Source organism: Penicillium psychrofluorescens, assembly GCF_964197705.1.
Source record: "Penicillium psychrofluorescens genome assembly, chromosome: 4".
In the NCBI taxonomy this organism is placed as follows: Eukaryota; Fungi; Ascomycota; class Eurotiomycetes; order Eurotiales; family Aspergillaceae; genus Penicillium; species Penicillium psychrofluorescens.
Window position 1 is genome coordinate 2,008,544 of NC_133442.1, and position 12,540 is coordinate 2,021,083.

Sequence of the window (12,540 nt, forward strand, 5' to 3'; positions counted from 1 at the left end):
CTTGCGACAAAACATCCCTTTGTGGCACGGCCACTGATTCTCTGCTTGATACCATCGCGTTCGGTATTTTCTCTCTACGAAGAAACGACCCTTGAATAAAACCCTAATGCCGCCCTTATCTATACTCCGCGTCGGCAATGCAATCCAACTTTAATATATGGGATACTGGTGATTTGATATTTACAACTATGTTGGCGCATGTTCAAAGCTTTTCCTTTTCTTTTTGTCCAAGTGAATCATATACAGTAATATTCAAAAGCAAACAAACTTCCTATTCTTGCGCATTGATTCCTAAACCCTAATATGATATACCTTAGTAGGGCGGCTATGAAAGCGGTAAAAATAATATACAGATTGCTAATTTTGACAGGGGGGGCGCTACACGCGGCCGTACCAGGCAATAAATTATCTCTGTTTTCTGGTTGCGACGTACGCTTCATCCCTAAGCGCCTCCTTGCTCCCATCGGACTTGTATTCTAAGATGGATCTATCTCTATTCGGCCAAAACAACCTTCTCTACACACAGGAGTCATTATCAAGATACCAGCTGGTTGGATATCATCCAGTCAACCTTAGAGATACTTTTCAAAGTGATCGTTACAAGATACATTATAAGTTAGGATGGGTAGGCTTTCCTATAGTATGGCTTACGAAGAACAGAGAGTCAGTGAGTGTATCCCTAATTAGCTTTGCTTATTCCTAGCTAATCTTAAGCTAGTCGAAATCAATGGCTCTCGTTGAAGATCACGACTATAGATTCGTCGGTATCGCGAGAGCTACGAATTTTGAAACGTCTAGAGAGGCATGCTCACAGAGAGTTTTCTTCAAATTATGTTGTTTAGCTACTTAATGCCTTCACCTACGAAGGCCATAACGGAGTCTACTAATGTCTTACTTATCCCTTTAGTTGATAAGATCCTCTTAGACTACTATGAGAGCCACGACAAACTCTGCTTAGAATCCATACTCCCACTATCTACGTAGCTTTTAAAAGTTATTAAGCTCATCCATAGTGCCGATATATGCCATAGAGGTAAGGGCGCTTTTCCTCTACATAAATTCGCGCGTTAATACCATTTTACTCACTTCTTATTAGACATTAGTAGCTAGAACATCGCATTTAGTTGTACTTACTTATAGATATAACTTAAGGAGCAGATTTTTGATGTTCTTAGATTCCTAGAAGTTGAGCTACTAACCTAGGTTAATAGCACGCCATTAGGAAATAGATTACCGACCTAGCTAGTCAAGGTAGTAGAATAGGATAAGTAGATTGACGAAGACGACGAAGATATTAGGCTCCTTGATTTTAGAGAGGCCTTTTTCTAAGGATAGGAACCTAGAAGGCTGGCTAAGCTAGGTTTATTTAGGGTGCTAGACACGATTTTCATAGATAATTTTGATTATCGGGTTGACTTATAGCGTATAGGTTGCATGGTACGTCAAAAATGTTTTTTTGCAACAAACATACTTATAAGCATATAAATTGTAGATTTATTCCTTCTTATTCAAAACATGGCTATTCGAGTATCTTAGCAATAATGAAGATATCGTCTTCTACATGATTAGCTTTGTATAGAGTTTGCTAGTCGAATAGGAGTCTAAGTAGAAATCTATGTTAATAAGATCCAGTCATGATCTAGAACTAGAATAAGGTAAAAATTCCGATACACAAATAAACCTAATGCTAATCTTGCTCAAATATTATAGACCATCGATGCTTAAACGGAAATTTGCTGGGTTAGTGTCCAATCCGATACTTGAGCCTCTACTTCATATGATTCAAGGACTGATGCGATTCTTACCGTCTAGTCGCCTAACTGCAAAGGACGCACTTGATTTGCTTGCTAATGCTCAAGAATAGCGAATAAATTTAAACAAACATATCGATCGTCTACTGTGAAGAAGGGCCGCGTTATCTAATATGGCAAATGCACCCAACCCATATCCAAAACGCCAATATCCAACGTCAACACGTTCTTCTATACCCTTTCAATAACGGGTATCTTTTTCTTAACATTCTAAACCCATTAGTGAATATTCTCCACTAGAATACGGGCATTTCCTGGCTTAATCCCTTTGCCAACAAAGAATCCTGGATTTTGATCTTTGTAAATGTGTTCAAGTTCAAAGCCATCTGATAGCGTTATGTCACATGCTTGTCGCAAAAACTTTCTCTACGAAGAAACTTCTAAATCAGGGCATGGGTGTTCATTGGCCTGAACTAGTGCAAGCCTGCTACAAGTAGAAACTTAGGATTCTGGCAGAATTTAGGAACGTTCTGGTTCATCTTCTCTTCCTTCTCGGCCTTTTATGGCTATCTCTAATATTGCGATTAGGAAAAATATCAAAAGGAGGGGTTTTCTCCCAACACCAAGTTCTACTAAACAACGGGTTCTTGCCTAGTTATTTTTCTTCTTTTAGCAAATAACACTAAATAAATTTTGATCTAAAACATCATTCTTGCTTGATACCCATTTCTATCCCTTATTCACCAAGTACATATTATATCCACCTCTGTTCATGCACCTTCTCGCTGTCTAATTGCCAGGAAATGCTGGTTGCCTCTGCCTTCATCTCATATGAGACTTCTAAATGTTTTCTGTGAGCAATTAAGAATCTTCACCTTCTTCGCTTTCTTCGCCTTCCAGCTTTTGCTCCCGCAAAAACAGAACACAAATAAATGCTGCCAAAGCCAGGCCGAGTTGAAGCACTGTTTTGTTAGTTGCAAATATGAGCTTCTGTCGGGGTCAGCGACCTACTGTGTCCGTATTCCAGACCATTCACACACGCTTTGACGATGGTCTCGTGTAATGGTCCCGTCAATCGGCGAATGTAGTCGATATTCGACAGGACGGAGTCAATTATCTGGGCAGAAACATATCTGTAAGTTGCTGTTTAAATCGATCACCAGCAAATAAGGCATACCTTTTTTCTTGCCTCGTGACCTGCCAGTCGCTGCTCCAGATCTTCTCGCAGAGTGGTCTGGAATATGGCATTGGTGGCAGCCATGCCGAAGACGGTGCCGATATTAGAGCTCAGATAGTATCCGGATGAAGCGACAGCCATGTCTGCCTTGGTGATGCTGGAGGTCAATGCAATAAATCCGGCCGCTTGAACGAGTCCATTACCGAGACCACTAACACATTCAGTATCTGATCAGGATTTTTTTTTCCAGAAAAACTCACCCTAGTACGATATAAAGTGACTCCCAAAGATTGATGTGGCCTGTCCAGCGGAGGACGAGAAGCAAATAGCATATGGAAGATAAAACTGTGGCTACAACGAGAAGCCATTTGTAACGACCGAACCTAGCTTGTCAGATGGTGGAAAACTATAATCAGACAATAACATACCGTCTAATTGCATGCCCACCGATAAGACCCGCCACCGCAACGCCCGCAATGGCAGGAAACAGATGTGCTCCTGCGACAGATGCGGAGGCATTTTCAACCAGCTGAAAGAAAAGTGGTACGCTATACATCATCTGTGACAGTCAGTGGCGCTCTCCAGGAACACTGGAACGAATGCTTACCCCTAGCTGGGCTGATGTCTGAAAAAAGGTGGTTAGATACGCGAGCACGACGGTGCGTGAGCGCAGCACCCGCAGCGGAAAGATAGGCTCGGCAGCCCAGCGCAGCTCCACAACGACAAATAGGCAAATAGTCACCGCACTCAGAACCAGACAGCCTAGTATAAATGGATGTGTCCACGGCAGCCGTGGCCCGGCCATCTCGAGGGGCAGCAGCAGCGAAACGATGGCCACGACCATGCAGAGCGCCCCGGCCCAGTCGATGCGGGAGAATCGGGCTAGCGGGCTCGAAAATTCTGTCGACTCTGCATCCTCCTCGGTGGAGGTGCTCGGAACAAGGCGCGCTGTCAAAATTATGGCCAACAGAGTCGGAGGACACTGGCCTAAGAAAGTCCACCGCCAGCCAACCGAGTCAGCCAGATATCCACCGACAGGGCCACCCAGGCTACGGCTGACAGTCGCGACGACGTTGACATAGCTTCTCCAGGGGGCAATGTCGCGCTTGGGAACGAGGTCTGCTGGGTCAGCTGTCAAGAGGCCCGGCGATATGGATATGGGGCTTACCAGTTATGCAAATTGAGACTAGTGAGCCCATTCCAGCACCACCAATGCCGGAAATGGCGCGACCGAGAATAGCGATGGGGAGCGATGGTGCAAGGCCACTTTTTAGTATCATCCTCTGTTAGACATGCCGAGGTGCGCATTGAGGCGAAACATACCAGATCAAACTGTCGGCCAGTCAGTCTCTTGAAGTGCCAAAAAATCACAGGAAGACCTACCATCCCAGCGAAAAGAAGAAATACCCCACAATCAATAAATTGGATCGACCAAAAATATCACTCAGCTTTCCATACTACGTAGGGCTGTTAGTTGCATTCCTGTCATACGAAGTTCTGATCTTACCAATGGCTGCGCCGCAGTCATGGCTAGGATGTAGCTCGTCACCAGCCAACTAGCATCCTCAAGGCGACCCAGGTCCGAGGCGATCTGGCTGTTTGTGGCTAGTACTAGCGAGCCCTCGGCATTGGCGATGAAAACTCCTGTTAAAATTCTGAGATTCTGCTAGTGCATAGGAGGCGAACATTCTTACCGATCAAAAGCACTCCGATAACGGCCGACGCGGATTTTGGCCTTGGTGCGTGCGCCTCGACATCGAGCAATGGCGTCTGTTCATCGGCCATGGTGTTTGAGATACAAGGAAGAAGTTAATTCCACCAGAAAAATTATTTAGCCAGCACGCCATATGACCGAAGGATTCACTTCCCCGCTTCGGGTGGATTCTCCGCATTGCCCCCACTAAAAAGCCGCGCATTAGCCCTAAGCATTGTCCCAACTCTCCATCTCTGGATTCGATGTTTACTATATCGCCATGAGTGTCCGTCTAACTACCCCTAAGTCTAACGTCTCGACTGTCGAGGCAGACGACGCGAATGCGGCCACTGAGAAACACGACAACATCGCTACGCTTAGTGTCATCCATGGCTTAGCGATACCCGACAGCGAAGAGCGGCGCAAGCGTTTCTGGTGGAAGCGGGGGCCAAAACACGATCCCGACGCGATTGCGACGCAGGTGAGGATTGACGCCGAAATTGAGAATCAAAATCTAATATCTTTATAGATCAGCGTCTTTGATGACCCTGCCACCGCAGCGCAATACCAGCCACGCGATGACTGGGAAAACATCAACCGCTTCGATCCCGAGGCCCGCTGGACATGGGGTGAGGAGAGCAAGGTCGTGCGCAAGCTGGACCTGTACATCATGGTATTTGCGTGTGTGATGTTCATGTCGCTCGAGCTTGATCGCGCCAATATTTCGCAAGCTAACTCGGACGATTTCTTGGAGTCTTTGAACATGAACACCAATGGTAGGTAAATTAATTCAAAATTTCGATCAGAGATGCTGATTATCGCTAGACTTCAATCTCGGAAATACCGTGAATAAGGTCTGTTTCCTGCTGGCTGAGATTCCGTCGCAGCTGATAGGCAAGAGACTCGGCCCCGACCGTTGGATCCCCATTCAGCTTCTACTGTGGTCCGTTGTGTCCGCCTGCCAGTTCTGGCTCAAGGACCGAGCTACCTTCCTCGCTTGTCGCGCGCTGTTGGGCATACTTCAGGGTGGCTTCATTCCCGAGACCGTTCTGTTCCTGTCCTACTTCTACACTCATAGCGAGCTGTCACTGCGGTTGAGCTTCTTCTACAATGCGATTAGTCTGGCCGAGATCATCGCATCATTTCTCGCCGTCGGCCTGCTATCCATGCAGGGAGTAGCCGGGGCGGAGGGTTGGCGGTGGCTGTTTTTGATCGAGGTAGGCTGGTTTTGGTCAAGATGGAATTCGGCTAATCCTCCATGTTCAGGGCTTGATCACCCTTGTTGTCGGTTTATTGGCTGTCGGCCTCTTACCCCCGGGCCCAACGCAGACCCGCGGCAGACTACGAGGAAAGAATGGGTGGTTCTCAGAACGGTGAGTTTTGATTAGACGCTGTAGAAGTTTGTGCTAAAGCTGTTCAGAGAGGAGACTATCATTGTTAACCGTCTCATTCGCGAAGACCCGGGGAAAGGAACGATGCACAATCGACAGCCCATCACGCCGAGGCTGCTGTGGCAGAGTCTTGGGGACTACGATCTGTGGTGAGTAGTTTCTCTCAAAGAAACTATGCATACTGAATAGAAATAGGCCGCTTTTCCTTCTGTCGCTCGTCTTCCAAACCCCGGCCAGCCCACCAGGAACATATTTGACCCTTTCGTTGACTGATCTCGGCTTCAACACCATCCAAACCAACCTACTCACCATCCCATACGTCGCGGGAACTAGTAATTCTCCCAAATTAAAACTTGAAGACATTTTCTGACTCTAAATGTCAGTGATTACCATGTTGTCTTTGACCTACTTCTCCGAGGTATTCGGCGAGCTTTGCTTGACCGCGCTCTGCGGCCAAATATGGGTGTTTCCTTTCCTCGTGTACATGAATGTCGTGAATATGACTACCATAAACAAGTGGAAAGCATGGGCAATAACCTCTTTACTTCTATGTTATCCCTCGGGTACGCTTTTTCCATCTCGCGTTTGAACTTGGGTCTAACTTGCATGTCTAGCTCAAGCAATACAGGTCGGCTGGGTCTCGCGGAACTCTAACCTCGTTCGGTCTCGTGCCATCTCTGCTCCAATGTACAACATGGTGAACCAGGTCGGCGCCATCATTGCCAGCAACATCTACCGAGCAAATGACGCTCCCCGTTATGCAACCGGAAATAAGGTTCTTCTTTCCCTGCTAATTGTCAACATCTTCATCTACCTATTCACGAAGTTCTATTACGTCATGCGCAACCGCCGGCGTGAGGCAAAGTGGAACTCCATGACCAAGGAGGAAAAGATACATTACCTGGAGACAACGACCGATGAGGGGAACAAGCGGTTGGATTTCCGGTTTGCCCATTAGCATTTAAACGACTTGCCAATGACAAATTAGATTCCAGAATGTATATTCAGTACATGTGATAAGTATGGGAGACTATTTACTTTTTCGTTCCTGTTCTTTATCAAATCCATTCATACCACGGCAATCCATCTCGAAAAATCATTTTCCTCTCATCGAACTGGGGCCCCTCAACATCGAGAATATACCCGCGTGCACATTCCTCAAATCTAACTCTAGTCGTCTGCTCCATCTCGTAGAAGTTGTCGTGCCGTGCATGTAAAGCATCTTTCAACGTGAGGACCTCGTCGTGGGGATGCAGTGCTTTCCACGGCTTGACGCATACTTGGCCTTTACATGACTTCAGGACGAGGAGCAGTGAGTCGAGTCTGGGGACAAGTTTCGTGAGATCGGTGTCAAGAATATTATGAGAAGGCAATTGTTCTTTGTCTTCGGTCGAGAGCAGGTTGTGCAATTGGTAAAGGTCGGTCTGTCTGCTGTTAAAAAGGCTACAACCGATTGGCTGGTCATCTTACCGTCATATCGTAGAGCTCGTGCTCATTGTTGCACCAAACTGAATAGTAGAGGTTATATCCCTCTCCTTTGATTCGGAGAGCTTTGTACGTATTGTTGTAGGCCGACAAGTCGACTGTCGAACATTGCTGTTTTTAGCCAAATGTAAATTAAAGGAGAGGAAAGCATACAGTCATAGATACCCTCTCCGGCTGCAAACCCCCAATATTCAACGGTGACATGCTCTTGTCTCTCGTCGCGCACATCTTCAATTTGGTCCTGCGTCAGAGGGATGGGGTCGCCATCGAAATCGGGTCGAAGCGGGATACCTAGCAACTGAAGGAAGGTTGGAGCAAGATCTGTATGCGTCGTTACAATATCTGTGGTTGCATTCTCGGCGATTCCGGGGCCGCGTACAATCAAGGGGATGTTTATGTCCTCCTCGTATCCGCAAGACTTGCCTGGTTGGAGTCTGTGCTGACCGATGTGGTAGCCATTGTCGCTGCTGTAGATAACATATGTATTGTCAAGAATATTGTGTAGCTGCAAGCGGGCGAATATGCCGTCGACCATCTCGTCAACGGCCTGCAGTGCACGTAGGCGAGTACGGTAGAAGTGATCGTTGTACTCGACATTCGTCTCATTTTGGCGCTTCAGGGTCTTGATCCAGTTCGCTCCTGATGGTCGATCGGGATTAAATGAGGGGGTGCGGGGAACTTGCACTTCCTTGAACAAATTTTCATGTCTCTTTGCAGGGATGGGCGCACTGAAACTGAAGACTGGGTTGTCATCTAGGCCCGTTCCGTCCATAAAAACGTTGCTGTGAGGCGCAATTGGGGCAATTGTGAGGAAAAACGGCTTCTGAGCATCGACAGCCTCATCAAGGAGACGGTTTGCCTTTTGTGCGAGGACATCGGTGGTGTACTCGCCCTCGTAGCTCCGGGGTGTTTCACGGTCCCGTTGAAATGTGCTGTTAAGATAGTCATACGTGAATGGATCAAGGAGAAAGTCGGACCCTGTGAATCCAGCCGCAAATGGCCTGTCGTAGTTATCAACCGTATGCACGTTGAACAACTTTCCAGTGTAATAGGTGTTGTACTGCGCTTCCTGCAGCCAGACCGGAAGATAGTTCTCGTTGAAGCCTTGCGAGATAAATTTTGGATAGCCGCCTGTCAAACATTTAGCAAGCATTTGCCTATCGACGTAGAAGGAGGACTCACCGTATGGAGGATTGACGTCAGTGACGTTCGTGTTGTGAGCCAACTTCCCGGTCCAGAGGGTGACTCGGGACGGACAACAAACGCTGGTTGTGCAGTAGTGGCTGCGATAATGGGTTCCCTTGTCAATAAGGTGCTTCTGTACAAAGGGCATGTAGTCTAAAGAATCGAGATGGGCATCCTGATCATCGGTCAAGATGAAGACGACATTAGGTTTGCGGGGTGCCGATAGTGGCTGTTGCTGCTGTGCAGATGCAAGACCAGCCAGTGTCAGCAAACAAGCCAGACCACGCATATCTTTCAATATGCTGTATAGTGTAGAATTATAGGTGTGTAGAAGGTATATTTAGAGCGTATGCTCAAACTCCACCCCGCAGGACCAGGACTGCGGCGCGGTGCGGCATAACGTAAAAATGAGTCTAACCTGATTGAGCTTAAGGCATGCATCATCTGATCCAGTTATTAGAATGAGGAATGTCAACATATCTTCTGAAGGTTTACAGTAAACAATTAAGAAGCTATCTATTAAAAGGAGACTTTTTGGATACCATTGTATAGTTGGTTCATAAGGCCAGATCGTGGCCGGAGTTTACCTTGTATAACTCCACCACACCTATGAAAACGTGAACAACTTGGACTTAAACCCCACTCTCGTGGGTCAGTGATAGAGGTATGGGTAGCCTAACAACAGCGCTGCTGAGTCTAAATGTGTAGCACAAGAGGGCCAGGCTAGAACACCACGTGGGTCTATACCATCGACCAGTTGTGCGGCTATTCAAGCGCAACACCGCAGGGTACTCATACTTATACGATATGTTTTCCGTCGCTAGGTTTACGCAAAGATATATTTGGCAAGGTAGGAAATAACATAGGAGAGTTGAAAGTTCAGCAACCAAGCTAGCTTTTTTATAGTCCGGTCCAAAATATGTCACTTGGTCGCATCTGTAGATGCAAGCATTTTAAAAACAAAATACTCCATCCAATAAATTTCGAGTTCGGATCCATCTGTAAGGGTCTCAGTGCGGCGATCGCGTAGTTTCGCCAAATCTCACCTGGCTTGTCTTGTCGACTGATTGTAGCGGGGACAATATCAGGGATGACGTAATGAGAAATGTGGACAAAAGCATAAAGGGCGTTGCACCTCTCTCCTGCGCATGCCTCGCGCCGCCTGCTTCGAGTGATCCAAGAACCAAAATGCCGACAGTGCCTCAAAATCAGGATGTTCTAAACGCGGGTCGCAATACACAGCTTGACAGTCGGATACTACGGTTCACGGAAAATGGCACCTTTCAGATATCCGTATTTGAGGATTTGCACTTCGCCGAAGGTATTTCTTATTATCGCTTTGACGACTAGCATTAAGTGTGTATCCTGACCAAATTCAAATACTTAGATGTTGGCCACGATATCATGACGGGCGTGGTCATGACCAACGTTCTCTCTGAAGAAGAGACGCAGCTAGTGGTTCTCAACGGGGATCTGATATCCGGAGAATTCGTGGAAGGATCGAACTCCAGCACATATCTCCACGAAATTGTGGCCCCTTTGGTCAGCATGGGGAAAGTTTGGGCATCGACATACGGCAATCATGACAGCGAGGTATCCTTGGATCCGATGACGGATATTTATGAACAGGAGATACAATATCCGAACAGTCTGACCCAAAGCATGATTTCCGGACCTAAGGCTGGCATAACAAATTACTATCTGCCAGTTTATCCACACAATGCTTCTGAGAGTACTCCCGCACTTATCTTGTGGTTTTTTGACTCAAAGGGTGGGCATTATTCAACAAAAGCAAGCAAACGCGCGACAGAGAATAGCTCAGTCGCGAGGGGGGACTGGGTCGATGAAGATGTAAGACGAGTCCCATTTGATTGTCCAGAGAAACTTAACTGATTTATCTCACACTAAGGTTGTTGAATGGTTCATACAAGCAAAGGCCAATTTGGCGGCTGCGTATGGACAAGTCATTCCATCTCTTGCGTTCTATCACATTCCCGCCCATTCCATGCTCCAGTATCAAGAAGAAAACTTTGATTCCCACGCAACTCCGGGGATCAATGGTGAAAAAGTGGCGTCGCAAGGCTCCATGGACACCAAATATATAGGACAGGACCGCCACTTCATGCACGCTCTTCTTCACACTCCTGGGTTAATAGCTACTTTTAGCGGTCATGACCATGAAAATGATTGGTATGCGCCAACTAATCGTAGGTTGACTGGTTCGCTAATAAAGTTGCAACAGGTGCTTCAAATGGGACGGTCGGATCATCGACCAAAATCTAACTGGAAATGGAATCAATATGTGCTACGGTCGGCATACTGGATATGGAGGGTACAGCGATGTCACCCGCGGTGGACGCCAGATTTTTCTGGATCAGACGACTATGAACGATGAAGTCAAAACATGGATTCGGCTGGAGGACGGAACCATTTCAGCCCCAGTCACATTAAACGCGACATATGGTCAGGATAAATATGGTCCAGACCGATATAGAGTAGGGCCACGGAGTGAGATACGGACTTCGGGAGGTTCTAGTGCTTATGATCCACTGGTATCACCTTTAATGGTCTCTCTTTGGCTTTCAATCCTGTCGTTTTGGTACTGGAGACGCTGATGAGATAGGCATGGTTATCATCAACATTTTATAAATTAAAACCGCTGGAATTTCTTCTTTTACAGCTATCCTCTTACGTATAAGCTGTCTTAATTCTCTAATGTCTTTTTCTCTTCCATCGACCTTTCCTCAGGGCGTCCTGACAGGATCAGTCGAAAAAAATAACACGCATTCCTTGTTTTGAGAATCAACTTTTCTTCATAGATAGAGAGAGTTCAATTGAGACAAGAGATATATTTGCGACATCACCAGCATTCTGATAACATTGCTTTTCAACATTTCTGTGCAGTATAGTAACAAGCGTTTTTGTCGGTCAAACGCATCTGGTTTGGAAACAAGAAAAGGTGTCTTCACCATCTTCTAAGCTATCAAGCTCCGGTCAACACTCTGCTTGTTTCACATTCACCGTTCTTCACCGTTCTTCACCGTTCTCATTCCCGATGGCATTTACTACTGCAGAGGCTATATGATTATCTATTGCTTTTGTTCAAGTACATACGACCACAGGGTGTGGAGAACAGGGCTTCCCGTCCGCTCAGCCGTACTTAAGCCACATATTGTGCAAGGCCAATTCTCAATATGCCCTCGATACCCCTGTTATTTTAAAAGGACGATGGGAGGTGTCCTAGGGTGAGTGTGGGTGATATGGGTGAGAAATTTAGAGACTGGGGTGATAGAGGTGAGAACGGGGTGAGAATTATCACCCCGATGGGTGAGAAGGGCTGATCCCCTCTCCCCCTGGGCTACCGTGAAAAAGATAAATTCAGGACCTAGGGCCCTTTATCCTCTTCAGCATTACTCTACTAATCCTATAAGCACGATGTCTACCGAATTAAAGATCCAGAAAGCTCTTGAAGAGCGTATTGCACGTGCTGCGTCACGTGGATTCACGCGAGAGTACCAGGATCAGCGGGAACAAGAAGACAATACCATCTGCCATAAGGAACTCGCACCCGCGACGCTTGAAAGATATGACCAGGCAGCTTTGCACTGGGCTCTGTAAGTTTTCAGTCTATAGCGGCTAAACGCATTCTAACATTTAGTAGATGGAGACTTACCCGGAACGAAGCTAAAGATGCAAACTTCTCTAAAGACGAACCTGATCCCACTCCCCAACTCCTCAAACTATTCGCAGAAGAGTACATTGTGACAAGAAAGAATTTACCTTCTCAAAAGACCGCTTGCCACAACTTCACTAGCTTCACGTCGAGATGGGAGCGGGAAACCTCGCGGTCTCTTCCAG

General features: G+C 46.6%; 3 protein-coding genes across 3 annotated transcripts; 1 reads left to right on the forward strand and 2 right to left on the reverse strand.

Moving 5' to 3' along the window:
• Window positions 1-2,612: 2,612 nt before the first annotated feature.
• On the reverse strand, window positions 2,613-4,713 carry PFLUO_LOCUS6444 (uncharacterized protein; the record flags this gene model as incomplete). Its single annotated transcript, XM_073783990.1, has 11 exons — window positions 2,613-2,713; window positions 2,763-2,868; window positions 2,929-3,139; window positions 3,189-3,311; window positions 3,357-3,487; window positions 3,536-4,047; window positions 4,097-4,194; window positions 4,252-4,260; window positions 4,312-4,385; window positions 4,436-4,572; window positions 4,623-4,713. 11 exons carry the CDS (start codon window positions 4,711-4,713, stop codon window positions 2,613-2,615), a joined length of 1,593 nt encoding a protein of 530 aa, XP_073640490.1.
• Window positions 4,714-4,901: 188 nt separating this feature from the next.
• PFLUO_LOCUS6445 (uncharacterized protein) lies at window positions 4,902-6,970 on the forward strand (the record flags this gene model as incomplete). The annotated part of the gene is made up of 8 exons (XM_073783991.1): window positions 4,902-5,102; window positions 5,151-5,397; window positions 5,447-5,838; window positions 5,888-5,994; window positions 6,042-6,161; window positions 6,208-6,344; window positions 6,396-6,575; window positions 6,627-6,970. 8 exons carry the CDS (start codon window positions 4,902-4,904, stop codon window positions 6,968-6,970), a joined length of 1,728 nt encoding a protein of 575 aa, XP_073640491.1.
• A 100-nt stretch (window positions 6,971-7,070) lies between these two features.
• On the reverse strand, window positions 7,071-8,971 carry PFLUO_LOCUS6446 (uncharacterized protein; the record flags this gene model as incomplete). The annotated part of the gene is made up of 4 exons (XM_073783992.1): window positions 7,071-7,436; window positions 7,483-7,595; window positions 7,651-8,628; window positions 8,680-8,971. 4 exons carry the CDS (start codon window positions 8,969-8,971, stop codon window positions 7,071-7,073), a joined length of 1,749 nt encoding a protein of 582 aa, XP_073640492.1.
• Between the last annotated feature and the right edge of the window lie 3,569 nt (window positions 8,972-12,540).